General features: G+C 41.9%; 1 protein-coding gene across 3 annotated transcripts in view; it reads left to right on the top strand.

Moving 5' to 3' along the window:
• Atrnl1 (attractin like 1) overlaps positions 1 to 27595 on the top strand; it is a 135981-nt gene that overhangs the window by 95925 nt on the left and 12461 nt on the right. For all 3 annotated transcript variants that reach the window (XM_031390829.1, XM_031390831.1, XM_031390830.1), the window contains exons 18-20: positions 1775 to 1993; positions 9148 to 9285; positions 25560 to 25653. In XM_031390829.1, coding sequence (XP_031246689.1) covers positions 1775 to 1993; positions 9148 to 9285; positions 25560 to 25653 — 451 coding nt within the window. The remainder of the gene's footprint in view (positions 1 to 1774; positions 1994 to 9147; positions 9286 to 25559; positions 25654 to 27595) is intronic.

Below are 27595 nucleotides of genomic sequence, written 5' to 3' on the forward strand. Positions count from 1 at the left end.
GACCAGGCTGGCCTTGAACTCAGAAATCTGCTTGCCTCTGCCTCCCAAGTGCTGGGATTAAAAGCATGCGCCACCACTGCCCAGCTTGTCAACTGTTCTTAAAGCTGAACTTCTACTTCAGAAATAAAAGTAGGAGATTAGAATTTTCTTCCTCAGTCGGCACAGAAATGTAGGGTTCTTTAATCCCAGAATCCTCCACTTGTCTTGAAAGTCTTAACAGTAATGTTGTTCTGAGGACAGTTTAATTTATCTAAAATATATGCTAAGAATGTTTTACTTCTAGGTCCTTAAAAAGATAATTCTGCGGCACAGTCATTTTCCCAGGGAACACCTTTAGGCTGTAAGTCCATCAGCCACTGTGGACTGTCCTGGGTGTGACACCTTCAGTTCTATGACTTCACATGACAGTCAGTAATTGGAATATCACAGCAATATAACTGTACCTATGTGAGACTTGATAGCTTTTATTATTTCTCATTGGCTTCAAAGTAAACCCATACAGTTTTGAAGATAATCAACATAGCTGTCAGCACTTGTGGCCAGTATCATAGATATAAGGGAAGTGCTTCAAATCAAGGAAGTAAGGAAAGATACGTCAATGTAGGAAGCGTTCAGATGTTTAGTATCTGTTAACGGGGTTGACACTCACCACTGTGCACTGGGAACATGTAACTTCCCCACTTACTGAAGATGATTTTCTCACACACTATATCCTGAGTACAGTTTTTTTCTCCCCTCCCCTCTCTTCCTCTCCCTTCCTCTTCCCTCCCTCTAGAGTCACTCTTTCTGTCTCAGTAGAAAAGGACAGGCTTCTAAGAGAAAGCCACCAAATGTGACAAAATGAAATAAAACAAAATAAAACAAAAAGCATCCCATTGAGGCTGGACCAGGCAACCCAAGAGAAGGGAAAGAGCCCCAAGAGCAGGCACGAGAATCAGAGACCCACTCCTTCACACACTCAGAGTCTCGTAAAAGTGCTAAGCTGAAAGCTATAGAATATACACAGAGGGCCTGGTCCAGACTCGTGCAGGCCCCGTGCTTGCTGCTTCAGGCGCATAAGAGCCTCGCTATGATGCTTGAGAGGGCCGTGTCCTCCTGGTGTCTTCCATCCCTTCCGGCTCTTACCCTCTTTCTGCCTCCTCTACCATGGGGAAGAGCTCTGAGGGAGAGGTTTGATGGAGACATCTCATTTAGAGCTGTGTGTTGCAAGAACCCAGGAAGATGTAACTTCAGAAAACACGTTTTGCCTCTGAATCATCTGTCTATGAGGTTAAACAAGTGAATACTATATTTTATTGCTTATTACAATTTGAGATGGTTCTTATTTGCTCACACCCAGTGTCGAAGGTTCTTGGCTCTCAAACAGCTCACAGCAGGTGAAATTCTCATGAATCCTTGCACCACTTGCTCTGAGTTTCTGTTGTTCTCTAGGTCTCTGCATGTGTTCCTCTCTGTCCCATTACAGGCAAGATATTCAGGAATCTATAAGTCTTTTCCTGTGCCATGGGTATCATGTTTCTCTGTTTTTCTTTTTAATTGACTTTATCTTCTCTTTGTTCATGTATGTACTATATGTACATGTGTGCATATTTATTTGTGCATACATCTATGTGTATGATGAGTTCTTCATATCTCAGATATTTATGGAAAAGTGTCCTATTAACCACAGATGACATTTTAGTGTCTATTTTTTTCTTATCACATTTTTCTGAAGCATACAATTCTGCTTGATTATAAAAGTCACACTTGTGTTTTGAATGCTCCTGTTCTGCAGCTCAAAATTGTTCTGGATTGAGAACCTGTGGACAGTGCTTGGAACAGCCTGGGTGTGGCTGGTGCAATGACCCTAGTAATACAGGAAGAGGATATTGCATCGAAGGGTCTTCGCGGGGCCCAGTGAAACTCGCCGGGGTACACAACAGCGAGGTGGTTCTTGACACCAGTCTGTGTCCCAAGGAGAAGAACTACGAGTGGTCTTTTATCCAGTGTCCAGGTAACAAGAGTTTAATGTCTGCATGAACGCATGGATGCGTTATTGTGTGTATCGTTATAACATCCTAGAATTCTCATGCTCTTCCACGTTTCCAGCAAACCCCATGGAGAAAGTGGGTATGATATACTGAATATCCATGGTAGATTTACGGGGCCTTATTTTGAATGCCACCATGGGTCTTCATGCTATTCACATTTGAAGATCCCTTTGAAGTTTATCAGGGCTCTTTGCATATTTCTGTATTCCTCATTCACTACCTGTATATTCTGGAAGAGAGTTCAAATTGAAAAACTTTATTTAATTCATGTTTGCCGAGTAAATACTGTGTGCTAAAAGGTATATGTAGTGTTTTAGCCACTAGGTACATAGAAATGAATAAATTGGCATAAAAAATCACTGCACTCGTGGAGAATATGAATTGACCTGGAGTATATTTTTTCATATAAATTAAATTTATGAGGTCATGTGGTAGGTGAGTACTAGGAAATGAAGAAGGGGGCTCAGACTCATGATTAGAAGGCCAGGCTTTGCTGCCATGTTAACATCAGTCAAGGCCTGAAGGAGAAGAGGAAAGGTGTTATGGCTAGGACAGAGGAGGTGACAGGTCGGGGCAAGGCCACCTGTGTGATGTCACAGAGGGGCTGACAGGTGGGGGCAAGGCCACCGGTGTGATGTCACAGAGGAGCTGACAGGTGGGGGGGGGGAAAGCCACCTGTGTGATGTCACAGAGGTGCTGACAGGTGGGGGCAAGGCCACTTGCGTGATGTCACAGAGGGGCTGACAGATGGGTGCAAGGCCACCTGTGTGATGTCACAGAGGGGCTGACAGGTGGGGGCAAGGCCACCTGTGTGATGTCACAGAGGGGCTGACAGGTGGGGGGGCAAGGCCACCTGTGTGATGTCACAGACGGGCTGACAGGTGTGGGCAAGGCCACCTGTGTGATGTCACAGAGGGACTGACAGGTGGGGGCAAGGCCACCTGTGTGATGTCACAGAGGAGGGGACAGGTGTGGGCAAGGCCACTTGTGTGATGTCACAGAGGAGGGGAAAGGTGTGGGCAAGGCCACCTGTGTGATGTCACAGAGGTGCTGACAGGTGGGGGCAAGGCCACCGGTGTGATGTCACAGAGGAGCTGACAGGTGAGGGGGGGAAAGCCACCTGTGTGATGTCACAGAGGTGCTGACAGGTGGGGGCAAGGCCACCTGTGTGATGTCACAGAGGGGCTGACAGATGGGTGCAAGGCCACCTGTGTGATGTCACAGAGGGGCTGACAGGTGGGGGGGCAAGGCCACCTGTGTGATGTCACAGAGGGGCTGACAGGTGTGGGCAAGGCCACCTGTGTGATGTCACAGAGGGGCTGACAGGTGGGGGCAAGGCCACCTGTGTGATGTCACAGAGGAGGGGACAGGTGTGGGCAAGGCTACCTGTGTGATGTCACAGAGGAGGGGACAGGTGTGGGCAAGGCCACCTGTGTGATGTCACAGAGGTGCTGACAGGTGGGGGCAAGGCCACCTGTGTGATGTCACAGAGGTGCTGACAGGTGGGGGCAAGGCCACCTGTGTGATGTCACAGAGGAGGTGACAGGTGGGTCAAGGCCACCTGTGTGATGTCACAGAGGAGCTGAGGTGGGGACAAAGCAACCTGTGTGATGTCACAGAGGAGGTGACAGGTGGGGGCAAGGACACCTGTGTGATGTCACAGAGGGGCTGACAGGTGGGGGTAAGGCCACCTGTGTGATGTCACAGAGGAGGGGACAGGTGGGGGCAAGGATACCTGTGTGATGTCACAGAGGAGGTGACAGGTGGGGGCAAGGCCCTTTATTTAGGGCGGCTTCTAAGAGGTATAAATGAAGGAATGAAGAGAACTTAAAAATGGAGCTAGGAAATCAATAATATATGTGTTATTAGGCTGGCTACCGCATAGCAGTTTGGCCCTCAGAGCCACTGGGGATGTGGGAAGAGCCATAATAAATGCTCTTAGGAGTTGTTCCTCTAAGGCTGGTCGTTATCTACTTCTGCATCTCTTCCTGATGCCTTATGGGTACTAAAAGGCCCATACTTCTGAGCTTATCCAGGATTCTGATGAATAGTTTCCTTGGGACCAGGGAAAGACCCGAGGCAGAATAGTTGCTACCCAGAGGTTGCTTTAGATGGGATGCTCATGCTGCAGCACTGAGACCATAGAGCAAGTGAAAGACAAAACCACCAACAGCAGCAGCACGCAGTAGGACGGAACTGCAGAGTGCTGTGGCTGCATTTGAAGGGTAAGGTGCTTACCGAGAGATCAAGTACATATACCTCCAAACCTCATGAACATGCTTAGTACATACACCTCCAAGCCTCATGAGCATGTCAAGTACATACACCTCTAAACCACATGAACATGCCTAGTGCATACACCTCTAAACCACATGAACATGCCTAGTACATACACCTCCAAACCTCATTCTTCAGTGGAAGAGTCAAAGGCCTTCTTCATAATGGCTGCTTTTATAGTTGGGGCGGGGAGGGCACAAGATAAGCTTAGAGCATTTTTCAATGCTGAAGGAGGAGAGGGAGAGACAGGGAGGGAGAGACAGAGGGAGGAAGGGATAGGGAAGGAGAGACAGAGAGAGGGAGGAGGCAGAAGGAAGCCAAACTGAAAGACTTCTCAATGTGTCATACCCAGGCAACAAAATAATTGACTCTTTCTCCCTCTCCTCTCCCCGTCCTCTTCTTCTTTCCCTCTCCTCCTCTCCCTATTCTTCTTCTCACGCCTCCCCGCACCCTGCATGCACACACAAGAGTAGTTGGGGAGAGGGGAGAGCTATGTCACTGAGCTCTCCCCTCACTGATGGTGTTTTGATCAAAGTATCTTATTTATGTGTGAAAATGTATAATGAATCTCCTTATTATAAATAATTAACACACTAATGAAATCAGTATGATGTGATAGAGTAAAGAAGGGCATTTGTAGAAAGGTTGTAAAGTTCAACTAAAGTCTAATTTAGGTAATAGTGTTATACTACTAATTAACCAATGTTAATTTCTTAATTTTGCAGTAAGATACTAACTAACATTTGGTATATAATTATTTTGTGATATTTTTACAATTCTATAAATCTAAAATTCTGTCAATCAAAAACTTGAAGTACAATTTGAAAACAACACAGCAGTTTTAGAAAAGTGGTCAAGGGAAACTTACAGAAGGGAAATGTTGCCATTGGGGTTGAAGATCCAGTGAGTGTAACAAATAGATTAAATGTGCAAGACAGAATCACCGGAGTGGGAGATTTGTGCTAAGAAGGGCCCAGCACTCAGAGATGAATAAAGAATGGGAGGCTGACAGGGTCAAGGACAGGCAGAAGAAAAAATTCTGTGTGCACTTAAGGCATTTCAAAAACTGGAAAAGGAGAAGGAAAATCTTTAAAAATAATGCCCTGCAATGAGACAGAGGCATCAAACACAATTAGTGCCATCTGATTCAAATATAAAAGAGTTTTCTGGAAAGCATAATGAGGATTGGAGGAGACAGTACGATCTCATGCCTTAGTGAGTAGTTGTGTGTAGGCCACACTGCTGGTCTAGGCCACACTGCTGTTCTGGATTTACAGACATCTCAGGTGTATGCTTCCTCAGCAAAAGAATTACCATTGGAGATGGTCTTTTAAATTAGTTGGACGTCTATTCCTATTTACAACGTGCTTGCACTGAGAGGTGCCTCAGGACAGGCAGCCTCCCTGGTGTCTGGACACAGTTCTGGGGAGGGTCAGCCAGAGGGAGGAAGACCTGGCTGGAACTTGGGTGGCACCGTCGCATAAGTGAAGAAGCAGAGTGATCCCTCTGGAATGATCTCCTCCGGGATTGTGACACATGGGTAGAAACATTAAAAATCCAGCCCCAGGATACCTTCGGGTAAACGTGGCCATGAAGCTGAGAAGCCTTGGTGGCTGCTTTGGGAAAGCAGTGAGCTACAGACTAGGGAGGGGATGGAGGGAGGCCTCAGGATGTTCCCCAGGGTGTCAAGACTATGCTCCTGAGACTTCAGAGAGGAGCAAATGCTTGGGCGTTGCCTTGGAGACCATTTTCTGGTAAAAATGTGTGAAAATGTGGGTGTCCCACAACCATGGGAATCCATGTTCAAATGTGATCCATTTAATCGGGCGGAGTAAATTTTAAGGCAGCCCCGAGTTTGTGCTGTGGTATGGTTATTGTCAGTTGCTTTCCGTCAGGTTTGCAGTGAGATTTTGGGAAGAAGCAACTAAATTATGCACATCAGCTCAAAGACAAGAGTTTCATTAACTAGCATCATGCAGGCCCCTCCCCCCTCAGTCTTGTCTCCTCATTTTGAGGATAAGCCGTTCGTTGCCTCTTCCATACAGGAACTTCATGTCTACATTCATACACACGTCTCGCCTTCTCTTACTCTCCAGCCAGGAGATCATATAGCCCTCGGATCATATAGCTCTTCCTACTTCACATTCTCTCCCTGACCCCTCTCCTCTCTAGGTGTCTGTGTCTGTGTGTGTGTGCATGTGTGAAGGGACCAGTGTTTAAGAGCACTGGCAGTACTTCCAGAAGTTCTGGGTTGGGTTCCCAGCACCACCTGGAAACTCACAACCAAGTCTTCCTTCAGTTCCAGGGGATCCAATGCCCTTTTCTGGTCTCCAAGGGCACTGCACAAATACCCATAGCATAAAATAAAATTTTGAAGAAAAGAAAATAAAAAGTATATAGTTTGTAAGATCTAAGACACTGACTGCCTAGTCTTTTTCTGAGAAGAAAATGTTTTCTCATCTCTGTTCTGTGATGCCCTTTGCATGATTTGAGTTGTAGACACACTTCCTGGCGTCATTTGGGAGCTGCCTGCGTGAGGTCTGAGGACCTCCTCACAGGATGCTGGATGTGCGTGTTGTACCGTCCTGTAGTGACTTGGACTTCCGTCCAGCGGACGGTGTAAGGAGCAGAGCTGACGTCTTTATGCAGCCTTCTCCTTTCATGCCTGGACTTCAGTGGCAAGCACTACTCTTTGCTGCCTCTTTGGTCTCACCGTGGGCTTTGGTAGTTTGTTTCTCTGTATGGGTGCAGGCAATAACGTCAGTGTATGCCTGTGACTCAGTTTCCCTCCCTTCCTGGAAGGTGGCAGCAGTTACCTTTGCTGGCCTTGCTAGAGTCTGGAAGCCGTGCCTGCTGATGCTCACTTGTCTACCCTATGTAGAGTACAGACTTCCTTCCAACTCAGTCTCTACTTTGAATTAGCCCCTGGCAATTTCCTTTTCCTTTAAGATAAGCTATATTTTGAAAGACGTCGTAGGTACACTTTTTTTTTTTTTTGCCTTGAATTTCTGTGTAAGTATGCTAGAAATTTGCCAATAATGTCACGAAGATATTTTTAAATGCCACACATGTTTATAGAGAGCCCATATTTTCAGAACTACATGCTTTGTTTGCAATCAAATGGTGAATTTGTCATTATGTTTTATTTTGATTTGTTTTTCTGTTTGTGTTTCCATAAATAAGGAGCCATCTGGGATAGATTTAAAATGCAGGCAAAATAAAATAGATGGATTATCTTTAGTTTTATTTTTGTTCTTTATTTATGTTGCTATCAGACTATTTCAGTGCATCTTAGAAAAATGATTCAGTGTCAGGTCATGCTACCCATGGATGCAGTCTGGTGCCAGTGTTGATTAAGGCATAACCATAGGCCTAGGAACACAGCCTTTCTTTTTCTGTGTTTGATACAGCCGTTTACACTAGGCCTTGGCCTTGTCATTGCTAGTTTGTTAGTTGTAAGCATATCAGTTGCCAGCACCCTCCCATCACAGAATTCTGCCTCCCTTCACCCATCCTGACATGTCTGTGTGATGCATCCTGTTTATTAGATCCACTGTGACATCCCAGCCATCTGGAACTGGATCCAAGACACAGGTTTCTTGGCTGCCCTTGGATTTTTCTTGTTCAGACAGGAAAGATTGACTGGCCTTTGGCCAGCCATGGTCTTTTAATTTCGTGAGGTGTTGTTGGTCATTCCTGTGCTTTCTGTTTGTGTAGCTGCTCTTGCGGGAGCCTCCCTCGCTCTGCCTTTTCAGTCATAACCTGTATGACACATTGGGTGTGAGAGCTAAACGCACTCTCAGAAGCACTGGTGCTTCGGCTTAGATAATTGTTTTCATGTGGCTTGAAATTTCACAAAGTATTCTAGCCTGTTTCTTATTTTGGTTCTTCAGGCAATTATATTCATGTTTCTAACCTGAGTGAATTAATTATGGATGAATTAATTATGTATATATGGCATGTCTGTACAAAACTTCTCTTTAACCATTTAAGCATGGTAATAGAAGTTGTACCAACATAATGTTTTTATTATGAAAGAACTCCAAATTTGTTATTGGTGACTGTCGAGCTAAGTTTGCTGTTCCTAACCTTTTAAAAGGCATGTTTGTGAACTTTAATTTGAAAACAAAATTGTGGTATTTTAAATATATTATTTTACATATTTGATTTTCTTTATTTTGAACTTTTCATTAGTAGATTTTTTGTTTCATAGATGGTTTAAGAACTGTCTGGTTATTTTAAGGAGATAAAACTTTATTCAAATGAACATTCCCTTTGTTTATCACAGTAACCATTCATTTTTTAAAATAAAGACTTGTTGCCAGAAAATTTTCTGTATTTATGATTTGTTATTAAGTATAAGTAAAATATGTTTATATTAAGAACTTACTGTCCTTTATTAAAGCTATATTATTTAATCTTGTCTTTATGTAATTTAATAGGTAAAACATTCATAAGATTCTTTAATGAGTACATTAAAATATTCCTTACAACCTGTAATCTTTATCTTTCACATTATCTATAGAGCCTACACCTTATCAATAATGATGTCAGTTGTGACCTACAATACGATGTAGTCACTGTCATGTATGGCTGCTTTCAGCTGCCTGTGTTACATATTTAAAAGTTGGGGAATGTTCTTTGCCCCTCGCTAGAATCCGATTCTAAAAGTAACATTAGTCTCAGGTAACTTCTGCACACTCTTACAGTGTCTGGGTTCTTTGTGATACTGTTGCCCCTTGCTAGAATCCCATTCTAAAAGTAACATCAGTCTCAGGTAACTTCTGCACACTCTTACAGTGTCTGGGTTCTTTGTGACACTGTTTCCTGTTCTCCTCAGCTTGCCAGTGTAATGGACACAGCACGTGCGTCAACAACAATGTCTGTGAGCAGTGTAAGAATCTCACCACTGGGAGACAGTGTCAGGACTGCATGCCTGGTTACTATGGAGACCCAACCAATGGCGGGCAGTGCACAGGTAAACCTACTTGAGTGTACATGTGCTAATCAAAAGAAAAAAAATGAATTATTTTTCCTATCCTGCTTCAGTATTTTTTTAAAAGATTTATTTATTATATGTAAGTACACTGTAGCTGTCTTCAGAAGCATCAGAAGAGAGCATCCGATCTCATTACGGGTGGTTGTGAGCCACCATGTGGTTGCTGGGATCTGAACTCAGGACCTTCAGAAGAGCAGTCAGTGCTCTTACTCGCTGAGCCATCTTACCAACCCCCCAGCTTCAGTATTTTTGAAGGTAGTATTTATTGATCAAAGACCATGAATTATAAAAACTCTGTGAGATGCTTATTTTAAAATATTACTTTTTTATTTAAAATTGAGTGTGTACTTATTACAAGAAATGTAGTAAGGTGTATACAATCCCATTGATAAAGTGATCACTGCAGGTAGTTTTTTTTTGATAGATTATTGACTTTTGGAATGAACAGTTGACTGTTATAGAAAAAGCAGCTATGATTTCTGTTTGGATAGGGTAGCAGTTAAGGGGATGGGTTTGGTCCAAAATATCAATTCTACTACTTTTTTAAAAACCTGTTTTGACTGGCTTCTTTCAATTAGCATGGTTTTTTCTTTCTTTTCTTTTTTTCATTTTAATTGTCATTAGAGCCCACGACTTTTATTTCCCAACCCCCTTTTTTCCTTTTTAAGTCCCACTGAGTCCACCCAGGACTGCAGTGTGTATGTGGTGGTAGGACCATCCAGTGGAACATGAGCGACCTGTCAGTGGCCTCATTGATGTAGACTGAGTCTCCCTCAGCAGCCATCAGCTACAAGGCTCTCCTCAGCTAGGGGTAGAGTCCATGGCCCTTACTCCATCCATATTGGACTTTGACCTGTCTTGGTCCAACACAGGTTGTGTGCAGCCATAGCTGCTCAGAGGTCATGTGTGTAGCCTGCCTGCCATGCGTGGAGAATTTATTTGACAACAGCTCTCTGCTCCAACCACTGGCTTTTGTGATCTTTCTGACCTTTCTGTGGTGATGCCTGAACCTCGTTGGTGGAGCATACACTGTAGATGTCTCAGTCAGGGATGAACATACCCAGTCTCTTATGTTCTGCAGTTTGACAGCTGTGAGTCTCTGTTACTTGCCACATGTGCAACAGGAAGGTTTTCTGACGAGAGTTCAGAGCTATGCTAATCTGCTGGTCTAATAGATTAGATATGTATAGAGAGCGCAGTTTAAAACTATATCCATTAAACAGGATGCTGGCAGGAAGTTGTTTCCTAGAGTTTATGACTCACACAGCTAATGGTTCTTGGCCCAGTTTGGAACCAGGTATGAATTCTGTTTTGTGGAGTGGGTCTTCAATCTGATCCGAAAGTGTCATGTCACTATTGCTCAGTGGGCATGCCTTGTGCTGGTGATCACAGTGTTCACAGCTGAGCAACTTGCCCATCATTCCCCTGACCTCAGTTTTGTACACAGCACCTCCTGGTTCTGTGAACGCTAGCCAGGAGGGACAAAGTTTATAGATCACCGACAGTTTGATCCCTCGTGTCCCCATAACCCGTGCATATGGTGTCCTTATTAGCAGGTGACTCACCGTGCAGTTCTGGAGGGTAGGTCACTGACAGTTTGATCCCTCATGTCCCCATAACCCGTGCATATGGTGTCCTTAGCAGGTGACTCGCCGTGCAGTTCTGGAGGGTAGTAAAGCTTTTCACTGAGCTTTAAGAGAAGAGTGTTCCAGACAAAAGTCACAGCTATGACAGATGTCCTTAAAAACAATTTCTAATGTATTTGAGAGAAAGTGAAAAACCCCGAAGGAGTTGTAGTGTGGAGAGGAGGCTGTAGTGTGGAGAGCTGAGAGCATGAGAAGATCGTAGGGCCTTGTGGGAAACGGTGAGAACATCGGTGTGTGCTCTGTGTACAAGAACCGCTGACACTCCTGAGAGAAGGGTGGCATAACTCAGCTTTAAGAAGGATGACTTCAGGTGCTGGCTGTTTTCAACATAAACAACGTAAAAGTTCAATGGGCAGGTTATTGTTGTAATATGGCAGAGAGATGGCTGAAGCTCAGGCCAGGGTGGTGTTGTGATCTTTCCTCTTGCTTGCACCTTTGGTGTCATGGATCAGAATGTATTGCCAAATGCATATGACTGATTATATAAACTTTTGCTGAAATAGAAAAAAGGAACATTTTACTCTTTATAATCAGTTCAAAATGATTTAAATTGTTATGAAGGATTTTATATTTTCAGTAGTCAGGGTGCTTTGAGAAATATGTTCCCCTTTGGGGGTAGTATTCTGCTGTTAGATTTAAAACTAGTTTAATTATTCCATATTAATTTCTGTTACTGACATATCACATCTGGCAAGCTAATTAATGCACAGTAAATAGAAAATTAAATGGGATGAAGGATTAATGCCTATCATATTCCTTGTTGCAGACTTTTATGAAACTTTAAATAATCCTTGACTTTATTTTTTTAGGTCCTAAAAGGTAGCAAGATGATGTCTTGTTGTCTGTGACTATATAGTGTCATGTGATATATAAAAATAACTGACTTTTTTTCCACATTCACTACCTAGCTAATAAATGACATTGGTAAATTATGTAGTAATGACTAAAATTAAAATTTAAAAAGCCAGAAAGCATACATTTACTGTCGTTTTCTGGAAACTGAGCTTTGGTCCCCTAGAAGAATGGTGCCTGGAGAGATTACTCAGAGACTGAAAACAGGCACCACTCTTCTGGGGATTGGCCGTTGTGTTAAAGGCATTTGTCCTGCTCAGGCATCTGTGCGTCTGGTGCCTGGAGTGAGATTGTTTATGGATGCATTAGCATGTGCTTCTGCTGAATACTAACCCCAGTGCCAGCTGATACAAAGATCCTCTGATTGTCAGTTAGCAGGTTAAAGCATGCTAGTAACACTGAATTACCCAGGTGGCCATGGTGGCCATTTCTGTAATCCCAACACTTGGTGGCACTAACATAGGAGAATCGTGCATTCAAGGCTTCATACTGCAAGTTTGACCTACTTGCAATATCTAATTGTCTTCTTGGAGGTCTACTGCTGAATAAGCTCACCCTTTCTAGTTCTTTCTGAACTCTGGCTGGTTGGTTCAACTCAGATGTTTTGGCCCAAGCTCCTCTCCAAGCTGACTGAGTTAAACTGTCTTCTCTTGGTTTCTGGCTGAATTGCTCCACTTGGCCTCAAACTGACTCTGGCAATGTGTTCTAATCTTCTGGCTCCTTCTCATTCTCTGGCTCATTCTGTCTTAACCTGCAACCTGTCTCTGTAAACCTGTTTCCTCTCTCCCTCTGCTCTCTTAAGTCCTCTCTCTCCTGTGCTGTTCTCATGAGGGTTGGGTATATTTGATCTCTGACTTATTCTGTCAAGTCTTTCTCTGATTCTCCACTTTGTCTGCCCCTCAATTAAATGTCACTTTCAAACATAGCTGCTTCCTTCTACAAACTAACTTCACTTTCAATCTTAGGGATTAAAGGCACATGCTAAGGGTATGGCTTTATTCCAGCCAGATCACACAGACCTAGAAGGTCTTTGGATATGATCCATGCTGTTGGCTTAAAGTCCCTCTGCATCTACATACCATGATGTTCAAGGCTACTCTAGGTTAGGAAGTGAGACACTTTCTCAAAAAACAAAAAACAAAAGCAGGGATGGGGCTTTAGGTGAAAGGTATAGCTTTTGCTTATCATGACCAGGACTTGGGGTCCAATCCCCTGCAAATCACCCCAACATTGTGTGAGTAAGACTTTTTCTATAGCAAAGTTGATGATTTATTATTATGAAAATGTCTGTTACATTCAAAGAGCCTGCAGATTTTTCTGGACCTTAAACTGGAGGTAACAATGTGCCTTGAGGTGATTTAAAACTGCTGTCCTACTGTAAACTCAGTCTGTTGTTCAACCCACATTTAAGAAAACAGTGTACAACCAACCTTATTTGCCTTGGATTTCCCATGCAGTTAATTCATACCAAAGGGAATAAATAGCTATAAATTTGTTTTGTTTTGTTTTGTTTTGTTTTTTTGAGACGGGGTTTCATTATGTTGCTCTGGCTGGCCAGTAACTAACTATGTAGATCATGTTGTCTTCAAAGTTGTCTCTGCCTCCTGAGAGCTGGGTTAAAGGCATGTGCCATCATGCCAAGGTACATAAGTATAATCCTAAGACACTACCTTTAAATATTGTGTGTGTGTGTGTGTGTGTGTACGCGCACACATGTGAACACACACACACACACACACTCACTCAATGACAGTAAATCCTGGAGGCAGCAAGTGGGTTGAAAACAACCTCATACCAGGAATATCCACCACACATGCTGAAGACAATATATGAATATTTCTTAATAGTTTTGTTTGTTCTCTGCGATAGTTGGGGTCAGTTGGAGTTAGTGATTTTGTTCCTTGCAAAACTCTGTTAAAGATTTGTATAAATGTCCCTCTATCTTTCCTTGTGTGGTGCTTTCTGTTCTGTTCAAAAAAACCACACACAAAACCTCATGTAGGAACCCAGGCACAAAGTCAGGGACAGACAAGGCAACATCTGGGTAGGCACAGATCCAGACCCACACAACAGATAGACAGGAAATAGATGAAGAAGGCACGAGAGGCGTAGAATTAAAATCTGGGCTCACTCTTGGCTGAACTTCTCCAAGGGGAAGTGCTTTTAAATTTATGTTCCTTAATGGAACACTGACACATTGTGGGTACTCTGAAGTTATAGTTAATTTATTCAAACTGATGTATTTTTTTGGTATACATTTTAAATATGCTCTCCAAACTGACTTATAAATTGCAGTAGAAGAAAGTAATGACCTTTTTCTTAGAGTAGAACAGCTCAGTGCACCCACAAACTACAGTGCCTTACAAAGAAGAATTATCTTTGAAATCATCAAATAGTGATTGAATGCTTATTAACTGCCAAAAGTATGTTATAACTTAAATTTACAAACATTGTGGGATACTGTCATTGTGTTATGAATAAATCAAATTCTGGAGTAAAGGACAAAGAGATTTATTCTGATTGAGTGGGAAAGTCCCATTCTGGTGTTAATTTAGTGGTCCGCTGATCGCTTGGGACAGTGTTAATCTATGCCTCAGTTTTCCATAGTCATTGCTAGCAGCATGTATTTCATTATAATCCATTCTTCACATACAGCAGATAAGTATGTTATTAACATAAGGTAGCTGTCCAGATTTTTCATGCTTACTTATTGGTAAAATATAAGTACAAAAAGAAAGTCTTTTCCAGTCTTGTATGACTAATACCTTTTCCTCTTCTAGATCATATTCTTCTTGGATAAATTTATTACAAAATACTTAATGAGTAAATAATGTAATAAATTTATTACAATATACTTGATGGGTTGGTTGCTAAACCAAGTTAAATGCCAAATTGGATATATAGTTTTGCAGTTCTCATATAATGCTTAGGATAATTAGTGATTGTGGGAAGTTAATTATATATTAGGAATGTAGGAATCATTAACAAAAATGGTTTCTGTAAATACTTTGTAAGAATTAAACATTCTCTGAATGTACTATATAAGAAAACTTTTCTTTCAAAGGCTTTTTAAAAAAATTTATTGGTTATTTATTTACATTTCAAATGTTATCACCCTTCCCAGTTTCTTCTCTGAAAACCTCCTATCCTCTCCCCCTCCCCTGCTTCTATGAGAGAGCTTCCCTACCCATCCACTCCTGCCTCATAGCTCTAGCATTCCCCTACACTAGGGCATAGAGCCTTCCCAGGAACAAGGGCCCCCCTCCCACTGATGCCAGATAAGGCCATCCTCTGCTGCAGCTGGAGCCATGGGTCCCTCCATGTGTATTTTTTGGTTGGTAGTTTAGTCCCTTGGAGCTGTAGGGGGTCTGGTTGGTTGCTTTTGTTCTTTTTATGGAGTTGCAAACCTCTTCAGCTCCTTCAGTCCTTTCTCTAATTCCTCCATTGTGGTCCCCATGCTCAGTCCAATGGTTGGCTGCAAGCATCTGCATCTGTATCAGTAAGGATCTGGCAGAGCCTCTCAGGATACATCCATATTAGGCTCCTGTCAGCAAGCACTTCTTGGCATTCACAATAGTGACTGGGTTTGGTGTCTGCATATGGAATAGATCTTCAGGTGGGGAAGTCTTTGGATGGCCTTTCCTTCAGTCTCTGCTCCACTCTTTGTCCCTGTATTTCCTTTAGACAGGAGCAATTCTGGGTTGGAATTTTGAGAAGGCCCCATCCCTCAACTGGGGACTATGCATAACCTTTTCATATGGTCTCTGTAGGTTCTCTCTCCCTTTTGTTGGGTATTCAGCTAATGTCATCCCCATTGTGTCCCGGGAGTCTCTTGCTTTCCTGGCATCTGGGACTTTGTTGGCTACCCCTGGTTCCCCATCACCCATTGCTACACACCTCTGTTCAATTTCCTGACCCTCTGTACATCTCCTCTGTCTTCTCCCATACCTGATCCTGCCCCCCTTTTTCCTCTCCCCATTCCCAAAGGCCTTTTTATATATGACATTAGACATGGATTAAAAAGTGCTTGAGTTTATTAGCCACGAATAAATGTATGGATTTTCTTGATTTTTTTTTAATGAATTTAAAAAAATCTGATTTTAGCCTTTCACAAAAGTATAGAAGATTTAATTGTACATCTAGTGGACAGTCCAGATTATTTTATTAGATAGCTTGAAACTTAGTTGTCAGCTTTTGGTTGAACATTTTGAGCATTTCTGCACAAGTTTCAGTTACAAACCGACAATATTATTTATAGATACTTTGACCTTTTTGGCCTTGATGTTAGTAAATCCGTAATTCTTTCTCCTCAACCCGTATATTCCATCTGAACACGAGTCTTTCTCCACCTGTCCGTGATGTGTTTTCCTGTTTTATAATTTATTTCCCTTATTTAGAATGTTAGGTCTCTGTAATCTTTCCTCTTCTGTTGCTGTTAAATGTTGTAGATTATTTGACATGGTGGAGGGTCTCATTCAGTCTTGATTAATTTAGTGCAAAGATCCCTCCTCCACAAATAATATTACATACAATCTCTCCAATTGTAACTACCCCTCTATACTTCCTTTGTAGGAAAAGAGAGACAGTTTTACTTTGAAAGCAATTCAAGAAGAGATTTCCTTTTCATTTTTGAAGTTTCCAGTGTCTAAAATTGTCAAAGGAGTAACTACTTCAAAGTGTTTTAAAAATACATTCCAGGAGTCTCTATGGTATGATCCTAAATAACTAACTTTCAGATCTTCCCTTTACCGTACCATACACATCTTGTGTCCTCTGTATTTCATATTATCCATAAGCCGAGCTTCCTGCCTCATCTTCAAATTTGTTTCATATTTATTGGTCATTTTTTAATACCAACAACATTGCTAAGAACTTTGCCTGGATGTCTGTTTAATTGTATTTTATAATGCAAACAATTAGTATAACTATTTTACAGATAAAGAATATTTCTAAAGTATTTTTATTTGTTAAAAGTCATCAATGACCCGAAAGAGGATACAAACAAGTAAATAACTTAATTTCTGTACATGAAAGGGAAAGTCAGCAACATGGAAGGAATGATTAGCAAAATGGACAAAAAAATTAGCAATTTATGAAGAATTATGGCAACAACAACAAAAAAGCAACCCAGCAAGGAATATCTATGTACTCATATGTGCGCGCTGTGCTGCCCAGCTCCTGCCTGAGCGCGCCCAGGTTCCTATGTGCGCGCTGTGCTGCCCAGCTCCTGCCTGAGCGCGCCCAGGTTCCTATGTGCACGCTGTGCTGCCCAGCTCCTTCCTGAGCTCGCCCAGGTTCCTATGTGCGCGCTGTGCTGCCCAGCTCCTGCCTGAGCGCGCCCAGGTTCCTATGTGCACGCTGTGCTGCCCAGCTCCTGCCTGAGCGCGCCCAGGTTCCTATGTGCGTGCTGTGCTGCCCAGCTCCTGCCTGAGCTCGCCCAGGTTCCTATGTGCATGCTGTGCTGCCCAGCTCCTTCCTGAGCTCGCCCAGGTTCCTATGTGTATGCTGTGCTGCCCAGCTCCTGCCTGAGCGCGCCCAGGTTCCTATGTGCGCGCAGTGCTGCCCAGCTCCTGCCTGAGAGCGCCCAGGTTTCCAATCACGGTGTCCACAGCCAGCTCTCTACAGAATAATGCCTTTTAGTGGGTTCATCTGCAGACAGATAGGTACTCTTATCCCGCAGCTGAGAGGATTGCCATGCGTATTAAGAGCAGTCTTACCCGCTGTGGCATGGACCAGAGAATTCTTACTGCAGCACAGGTGGCAGCTCTTATATGTGCTCAGGTATAGCTCACTCGCAGCCGAGGTGAAGCTGAGGTTTCGGGTATCTCATGGGCTGGTTCTCCAGGGCTAGCAAGGCTTAGCACAAGACGGGAGGAGACTATTGTGATTCTGAAGGACAAGATTTCGAATTATGTGTCTGTTACACTTTTTCCTTATGTAGAATTTTACCACATTAGATATCTAATTGGTAATAAACCTAGGGTATTTCATCAAACATGATCAGCATAGAAGACTACAAAAGAGATTAAATAAATTGGCATGACCTCCAGAAACTGTTGTCATATGGTTATGACAGACAAGGAGCAGAAAATGGCTGCCCATTTTGATTGCTTGAATTTTGTTTCCTATACAGCTCATGTGGATGACCTTTCTACCAGTTTGTTTTTTTTTCATTGTTTAGTTTTGCTTATAAGTCGCCACTGCAGCTTTATATTTTTGGGGACAGAAATACCATGTGACTGTGTCATGCCCCCAAGTGAGTATCCAGGCTATAAAATCACTGCCAAATAAAATTTCCCAAACTAAAGGCCACAGCATGATGGTTTCACAGGAGCTTACTCAGCACAAAGCAATGGCCTCGGATGCTGACAACACAGAATAATATAAAAACTGCCGCGAAGTATAAATTTTAAACAATTGCATTTAAGGTGAATTTGTGCTATTTTACTACCAAGTGTAGTACCACAAGGGAATTCTTGCAAAATGAGCTCCATAAAAGATATATTAATGTATGTGGGGTTTTTTTGTTTCAGAAATTATTAAAGTTACTATACGATGATAATTCTTTAAGGAAAATCTGCAAGAATAACTATTACAATGTTTTCCCAGAAAGGATAAATAAAATCCAAGTTTTAAAATATTAATATGCATTGATTTTAGTGTTCTTTGGAATATGCCTCAGTATTTGTCTGAAATTGTTCAGATTATCATTAAACTATGTGATGGTGTGTTCATTCATTACTTAGTCATATATTAACAATAAATCTTAGGGTTCCTTTATTCCTTGATAATACTCTATATTTTTTATTCAACTTTTTATTGATTCTTTGTTAATTTCACACCAAACCCTCCATTCCCACTCATCTTCTTTCGTACCTCCACCCTTACAGCCTCCCCCTCAAAAAAAAATCTCGTGGAAGCTGTAGTGTGTCACAGAGTGTGTCCCACAGTACACTCCTTTATCCACACATCTTTACAGCAGATGTTCCTTGCTGTGAGTCATTGGTCTGTTTCGGGGCCTCTGGTTTCTCCTTTATCGTCAATACTGGATCCTCTCTGGGACTCCTCTTGGATATCCTGTTGTTGCCCTGTGTTGTGGAGATCCTGTGGTTAGGATCTGTAGGACCAGCCCCTTCACGTACTCCAGTAGATCATACATAGAGGGGTAGATGCTTGACTGGGCCAGTTCAAAGCCTTGGATCTGGTCCTGGGTAGTACTTGAGCTGGTCAGTAGGGGAGCTCTACAGCACTGCCCCTGCCAGGCTGGCTCACCCAGGCCACAGTGGGCGAAGGGCAGAGCCTGGTCTCAGGTTCTCATACCCTCTGGGCCAGCTTGCCAATATCCAGGCCAGCAGGGATACTGTGCTACTCAGGCAAGGTACAGGGCCCTCTCTCCCGAGTGCTGCAACCAGTGAGGGCCAGGGGATAGTCGTCATTCCTTGTGTCACATCTTTCATTTGTGGAAATATCAAAACTTATATTCTCATTAAAGGAAAATATGAAGACTTATTTGTATGACTTTATGAATAAAATTTCCAGAATAATTCAATCTGTATAGATAATGGATTTCTAATTGCCATGGCAACCATGGAGACTGTGGAGAGCTGGATAATAGGGGAGGGACTGACAATGGGAAAAGCTTTTTAAATTTTTTTTTTTGGAGAGGGAGTGATAAAAGTTCTGTCAAATAACACTGCAATCATGAGGCCTGTTTCTGTAAACACACACACACACATCACTGAACTGTGTCGTATAAAAAGGCAAGTTCTGTCACATCTTTGTATATCTCAGTAATACTGGCTTAAAATGAATGTTTTTGACCAATAAACATTTTGTTTATTACTTTTGGAAAACAAACTATTGATATAATAGTTAACACATACTTCCCAGGAATAGGCATAAAGTAAATTGCAACCTTCCCAATTATCTGGTATTTATTAAAAGAGATTCATTTATACACTTTTATTTATAAAGTCACACAAATAAGCCTGCACACTCCATCTTAAGTAAGCTCTGTTTCTTCTCTCTGCTTTTTATAATGAAATATCCGCCCTCCCCCAAGCATTTTCACTTTCAACTTCTCAGATGAGGTGTTATCCTCAACCAAGCCTCTATGTGTTGGTAAAATGTTACCACCCAGTGTCTCAGGGTTACTATTGCTGTGATATAAAACTCCATGACAAAAGCAACTTAGAGGGAAAGTATTTAATTGGCTTAACACTTCTGCATCACTGTTCATCACTGAAGGAAGTCAGGACAGGAACTCAAGCAGAGCAGGAACCCAGAGGCAGGAGTTGATGCAGAGGCCATGAAGGAGTGCTGCTTGCTGGCTTGCTCCCCATGGCTTGCTCAGCTTGCTTTCTTATAGAAACCAGGACTACCAGCCCAGGGGTGGCACCACCTACAGTGGTCTGAGTCTTCCCCCATCAATCACTAATTGAGAAAATGCCATGCAGCTGGATTGAGTTTCCCTCCTCACAGATGACTCTAGCTTGAGTCAAGTTGACACACACTAGCCGGCACGCCCACTTTCCTGTCCATACCCAGGCTTTCTATGCTCACTTCATCACTCTGAACTCTAAGTCAAAATAAGTCCCTTTCTCCTTTAAGTTGCTTTTTGTCATGATATTATATCACAGTGCTAGAAGGATAATTCATGAAGACGTCAAGCACAGGAGAAGAAAGAGGGAGGAAGGAAAGAAGGAAGGAAGGACAGAATACTTTATCAATCTTAAAATATTTGCATGACAAGAGATACTACCAATAAAATAAAAGAACTATGAATTACAGGAGAATTTTTTGCAAATCATATATCTTACTTATTTCTAGACTATAAACAACAATCTAATTCAACAATGAAAAGATGAATTTCCTAGTTAAAAGAATTTATCCTTACATTTGAATCAACATTATTTGAAAGAAAACATACTAGTAAGCCTGGAAAAAAAATCACTGTATTCATAGTTAGTGAAGTAAATTCAAGTCGTATCTTCTTTCGGATCCAATTTATGGTTCTAATTAAAATGCAAACAATAACGAGAATGAATGCGCAGGCAGAGAAATTGGAACTTGCATGGATGACGAGTGGAAATACTAATGTGTACAGCTGTCCTCAGAATGTCTGGGAGTCAATCAAACAGCCAAGTAGAAGGACAGAGCCAGTCTAGTTCTAGGCAGGCAGGAAAAGAGAAATAAAATGTATCTTCCAACAATATATGCACATGAGTGCTTATAATATTATTCTCAACAATTAAACAACTGAAAGACAGCTTTAATGTCCACTCGCTAATAATTATTTTGACATGATATATCAAAGTAATATTATTTGGGGCTGAAGAGATGGCTTGGCTAAAAGCCCTGACTGCTTTTCCAAAGGTCCTGCATTCAATTCCCAGCAACCACATGGTGGCTCACATCCATCTGTAATTGGATTTGATGCCCTCTTCTGGTGTTGTATGAAGACAGCAACAGTATACTCACATATATAAAATAAATCTTTAAAAAACCAGAAAGTTTAATAAAAGTAATATTATTTGATAAAACTTAACACTCCTCATACATGATTGAGCTCAAATCTGATGAATCTTTAAAATATCTTACTACAAGAGAAATCACATACTTATTTGAACGTTTTGTTTTGAGAGCTTTTAAGCCTTAAGTTTAGGTTTCTTACTCATTGGAATGATATCTGTGGCTGGTGTTCAGTACCCAGCACGCACACTTGCCCGTCTAGCCGTCTCAGCTCCTGAGTGTGTGGACTCAGAGCCTCCTTCCCACTCCCCAGAATTCTGAAGCTCTATCAGTGCTCTCTGAATTTACTGTTGTTGCTCTGCAGTGGTATTTGAAATTGGGATGGCTGACTCTTCTGATTTTATCCCTCAGGACCCTTTCACATTGTTCTTTGTCATTATAATTGAATTTGAGAATCAACTTGTCAATTTGTACAAAGTAGCCAGCTAGGTTTCTCATGGGGATTCCGACTGTCAGCTGGGTAACTGGTTTTCTGAGCCGTGAATTGATATTTCTTTCACTCTATTTATCCTGTCTTTAGTTTTCTTTCAACAGTATTTTACAGTTTTCAGGATAGCTGTTTGACACATTTCTGAAATTATTTCTTCAGAATTTCATTAATCTTAATTTCCTCCTCTCTGCGTCTCTCCTGCTCTCTCTCTCTCTCTCTCTCTCTCTCTCTCCTCTCTCTCTCTTTCTTTCTCTCTCTTTCTCTCTCTCTCCATGCTTGTGTACATGAATGTGCAATCCAGCAGATAGCTTCATGTGAGCTCCTAGAGGAGCCATTCAACTTGTTTCTTGAGACAGCATTTTTCAGTATCCTGGAACTTGACAAATAGGCTAGGCTGTCTGGCCATCTCTCTCCAGTGAATCCACCTGACTTTGCCTTTTACAAACAGGACCTGTGACACTTGTGTGTGCTTGTTTTTGTTTTTTAATGTGGGTTTTGTGAGTGAAACTTAGGTCATGCTTGGTAGCATGCACTTTATCAATGTAGCTACTGCCCTAGCATTTTAATGCTCTTTTATAGTGGAATTATTTCCTATATTTTCATTGCTAGTTACAGAAATATTACAGACCTTCGGGCTGGGCTAGCCAGGCCTCACTAGCCACCCTGAAGTTAGATAAGGTTTATTATTTGTTTTTGTGGCTATAGGATTCAACTTCAAGACATCCCACATGCTAGGCAAATACCATACTCCAAAGCTCTGCCCTAGAGTCTGTGCAAGACTTCTGTACACTGATCTTTCACATTTATCTTTGCTTATCGGATTTTTCTTTCCGAAATACTTTTTAGGAACACATTTCCTTGCATAGAAGAAATAATGTACTCATAGCCAGCCTCAGCTTTATGCTTGTTTGTGTATTTGACTGACTTTATTTTTTGTCTGTCTTGATTTGAATGGCCCATACAAGGTGGAAATAAATGATGTAAATGGAGGGCAAAGACTTCTTGATTTTAGGAGTAGAAAACATGTAGTCTCTCGCTATAAGCATGATGCTATAGGCTTTAGTTTTTTAAAATTCAGTTTATGTTTAGTGAATTCCTTCTATTTCTGATTTACTGATTTTTGAAGAATATTATCTTTAGAATTTCATGCATTAAATGTGTTTTGATTGAATCTGTTTCTACAGCCACTTCAGCATTTACCATCTTCCTGACAGGAAGCCCATCGAATGAATCCTGCCAGGGGTGGCATCCCTAAACGCTGACACTGTTGTTCTTAGTAGCCATTAAGTGCGCTCGCTCCTCAGCTGGCTCTGGGACCATGTGACCCCCGGCCCAGAGCTGGCAGTCTGGCTGGTGTGACCCTGTGCAGGTCATGTATGTGCGGTCACAGCTGCTGTGACTTCACATGTGCAGTGGCCCTGTCATGACCAGGACACAGTTTCACAGCAGTCTCATACCTTCTTGCCTTTATAGTCTTCCCACCTGTGCCTTTCCTTATGACCCTCAAGCCTCTGCCAGGCTGCGGTATGAAATAGATGTCCCAGTTAGGGCTGACGAGTTTTGTTTGGACATGATTCTCACTACATGACGTTAGCTAGCCTGGCTTGGGACTTGCTATGTAGACGAGACTAGACTCAAACTCACAGATATCTGCCTGCCTGTGTTTCAGTAGTGTTGGATTTAAAGGCATGTGTCATTAATTATGAAAGAATGAAAGACTGTTAGGTTTTCTCATGATATTTCTGATTTATTGAATTAATATTATTTTTTATTGGCCAGTATGATGGAACAATGCTTATATTTGATTATTAAACTATCTTTCCATCTCTTTTTTAAAAAGATTTATTTATTTATTTTATGCTTATGAATACACTGATGCTGTCTTCAGACACACCAGAAGGAGGCAACAGGTTCCATTACAGATGGTTGTGAGCCACCATGTGGTTGCTGGGAATTGAACTCAGGACCTCTGGAAGAGTAGTCACTGCTCTTAACCCCTGGACCATCTCTCTAGCCCTGTGTTGTTCTCTCTTGATAAAAATCCTTCATGGTCATGTGAGACCTTTCACATGTGCCCAGATTTCCACTTCAAATGTGTTGAGTTTTTTCTGCATGTATGCTCATGTGTGCTCATGTGTGCTCATGTGTGTTCATGTGTGCTCATGTATGCTCATAAGATGTATTGTCAGTATTTGCATTTCCTCGTAGCTTTTAATTTGGGTTTCAAGGTAATATTGTCTCCTAGAGTAAATTGTGAAGGTTTTTTATTTTATTTTTTTAAATTTTGTGAGGAGTTTGTGAAGATCTGGTATTAGCAATATTGCATGAAATTTAAGTTTTCTTTGTGTGTACTTTTTAATTACTCTAATTATTGTTATGAAACTACTGAGGATATTTTGTTTGTTTCCTCACTACTTTGTTTTGGTAGTTCACATTTTTTTAGGAATCTCTTTCGGTTGGTTTGTGATCTGCTCTTTGGCATGGTTTTCATATACATGTTCCCTGATCTTCCTTATCTCTGCAAGGGTGGGTGACGGCACTGCCACTTCTTTTATTCTTAACTAAAAGAGCTATTATAAAAGTTAGAAGAAGTAAGCCACCTTTTCATCATCGGCCAGGAGAGCAGTCTCTAGAGACCATTCTTGCTCTGACTCCTGTCACAGTTGTGATGTTTCTGTCTGTGACTTTAATCCCAGAGGTCCGAGACAAGCCCTACACTAAGTACAGGGGTGGTCCCACTGCTAGCGGTGACCGGTGACCACCATGCTCGTTAGTAGTGCTGATGCCAGTCAGTGCTGCCTTTGTTAAAAGTAGCTCTGGCTGTCCTGGAACTTGCTCCATAGACCAGGCTGGCCTCCACTGAGAGACTTCCTCTGCCTTCCGAGTGCCAGGATTAAAGGTGTGTGCTGCCACCACCACTGCCGCCTGCCTGGCAAATTAAGTGTTCTAAGTTACAATATCTCATTTAATTCTCACGAGTCCTTAGAACTATGTACTGTTTGTTATTCTCTACTTATAGGTGCTGAAACCACTAGAGATTTATTTAAATTGTTCAATAATTGTTTAAAGTTATATAGTTAGCAATTGTAGAGGCAAGGTTGACATTAAATCATTGTGCTCCGGGATTCTTGCTCTCTACCTGTTACCCATGAGTGTTCTGGTCCAATCACCTCCTCAAAGCCATATCCACTCTCTATGTAGCCAAGGATAACTTTGCTTGGCAGTCTGCTGCCTTCCCTCCTCATGTGGGAACTGGAGGTGTGCACCATGTGTTCCCCTCCCCCATGCTGGGATTGGAGGTGTCCACCATGCATCTCCCATGTGCTGGGATTGGAGGTGTGCACCATGCATCTCCCATGTGCTGGGATTGGAGGTGTGCACCATGCATGTCCTGTGTGCTGGGCTAGGAAGTATACACCATGCGTCTCCCATGTTCTGAGATTGGAGGTGTGCACCATGCGTTTCCCATGTTCTGGGATTGGAGTTGTGCACCATGCGTGTCTTGTGTGCTGGGATTGGAGGTGTGCACCACTACACTATCTTTTAACCACTTTTTTCACCAATGTCATGTCAGATCGTAAGCAGAAACACAAAGTAGAATTAAAGAACTACTGAGGAACATGGTAGACAGAAGTCACTCGGGGATTTTAAAGATGTTTGCAAAATTTTGCAAAGTCACATAGGTCACTTTCCCTTCTTATGACTAAAAATAACACATGCCATGAGGAAAAAGCCCCATAAAGTAAAATAATGCTGCTACTACTTAATAGATACTATGTTGTTTTGACTTCCAGCTTGCACATGCGGTGGCCATGCAAATGTCTGTCACCTGCACACAGGAAAGTGTTTCTGCACAACCAAGGGGATAAAAGGTGACCAGTGCCAGCTGTGAGTACAAACCATTGTTTCTGTAACTCTCATGGATTTTGTGCCTAAAACTAATTTTTATGTTTTATTTTTGAATGTTAGCATTATGTCAGTTAAGTTTACAGTATTGTAAGCTATTTTCATTTAAGTATTATCAATTCTTTTGAAAAGCATAAATGTTTAAAGATGGCAGTTACAGAGGCTGTGAAGCCGAGCCTGTGGAACCAGCCGACAGGATCCTGTTTCCACAGAGGGTGCTCAGCGCCACACCTGACCTCCTACCTGGGTTCTGCGAGTCCACAGTTGGGTCACTGCTGAGCCACTTAGCCACCAGCCCACCTTTCCTCTTAGATTGTTCATTACGCAGAAACCAGTATTTTGCTCTCAGTACTTTATGAGTGACTTTTTTGTGACATTTAGTTATTCTTAATATTATTACCTTCCAAATGTGACTTTAAAGGGCAATACATTAAATTATTTTCTTTCCTTAATTTTGTTCGTGTATATATTAAAATCAGATTTGTATGGTTTAATATCAACTGGTACAAATAAATGCTCAGTTTTCATGTATATTCATAATTTGAGAAAAATCACATTTCCATTATATTAATTACGTAATTATCAGGGGAAAATTAATAAAGAATTCCCTAAATTATAAATACCTAAGGATTTTTATTTGACTTCATTGACTAGACTTCAAGTTCTGAGAAGGGAGGGAGTCTCTGAAATGTGAGCCCTGTAGTGAAACCGAAGCCTTAGGTCTAATGTCGGCTCCATTAGGCCGTACTGGCCTGACCAGAATGAGCTAACCCAAGGCTTACACACTATGTTAGACGGATGCCTGTGATATCCCAACAGTAATGTGTGTTCTGAGGAGAGCCAGCTTTATTGTCACGAGCTAGTGAATCTCCAGTAGATTCACCGTGAGTAGAAGAGTTTAAGGTTACGATGTGACCATCTTAGCACTTTTTAAACAGTAGCCCTAACTGCACTTAACACTTTGCCGCCTTCACACCCCCTCAGATTGCATACCAGGTCCTGAGCATCCTTATATCGTCACAGCAGTGAAGGCAGTGTCTGTCGCCAAGCTATGCATCACAGGCAAAAGGAAAATCTTAGTTGCAACCATGATTCTGAACTGAAAGAAATTATTACAGTTTTCCACAAGTGATTTAAATACATACCTCTATAATAGTTACCTCTTTTGCAATTGCTGTTTTTGTTGTTGTTTTTGCTAATTTTTGTTTTGTTTTGTTTTTTTTTGTTTTTTCACGACAGGGTTTCTCTCTGTAGCCTTGGCTGTCCTGGAACTCACTCTGTAGACCAGGCTGGCCTCGGACTCAGAAATCCTCCTGCCTCTACCTCCCAAATGCTGGGATTAAAGATGTGTGCCACCATTGCCTGGCTTTGTAGTTGCATTTTAAGAACAAGCTTTTGTTCTTAGACAAAAGAGAGCAACATTTTTATTTACTTATGAATTGTTAAACTCAGCTGAATACCAGTTACAGGTCAAGCACACATATTTTATCTTAAATACATATGTTTGAATGACAAAAATACGTTTTGCATTTCATCTAATTTATGAATTTTTATAAAGAAGAACTGGGATAACCGTTTATGAAGGCACTTTTGTATGATTTTGTTTCTGCATGCAGTAGCTTCTCTCATACAATACATCCTGACCACAGTTAGTCCTTTCTCCGCTCTCCACAGCCCCCACCCCCTACTTCCCCTCTGTTTCCCTTAAGACAACAGCAGGTCTCCAATAAAACAAGGCAAAAGCCCTCATATCAGGACTAGGCAAGACAACCCCACACAGGGGACAAAGTCCCAAGAGCGGGCAGAGGAGTCAGAGACACACCTGTTTCTACTGTGCTCACCAAGGTTCCCCAGTCCAGTTGTCCCTCCCCTCACTCTGTCCCTCCATTCTCCCAAGCTGATCCTTCCTGTTCTCATCCTCACC

Source organism: Mastomys coucha, unplaced genomic scaffold (assembly GCF_008632895.1).
Source record: "Mastomys coucha isolate ucsf_1 unplaced genomic scaffold, UCSF_Mcou_1 pScaffold21, whole genome shotgun sequence".
Classification (NCBI taxonomy): Eukaryota; Metazoa; Chordata; class Mammalia; order Rodentia; family Muridae; genus Mastomys; species Mastomys coucha.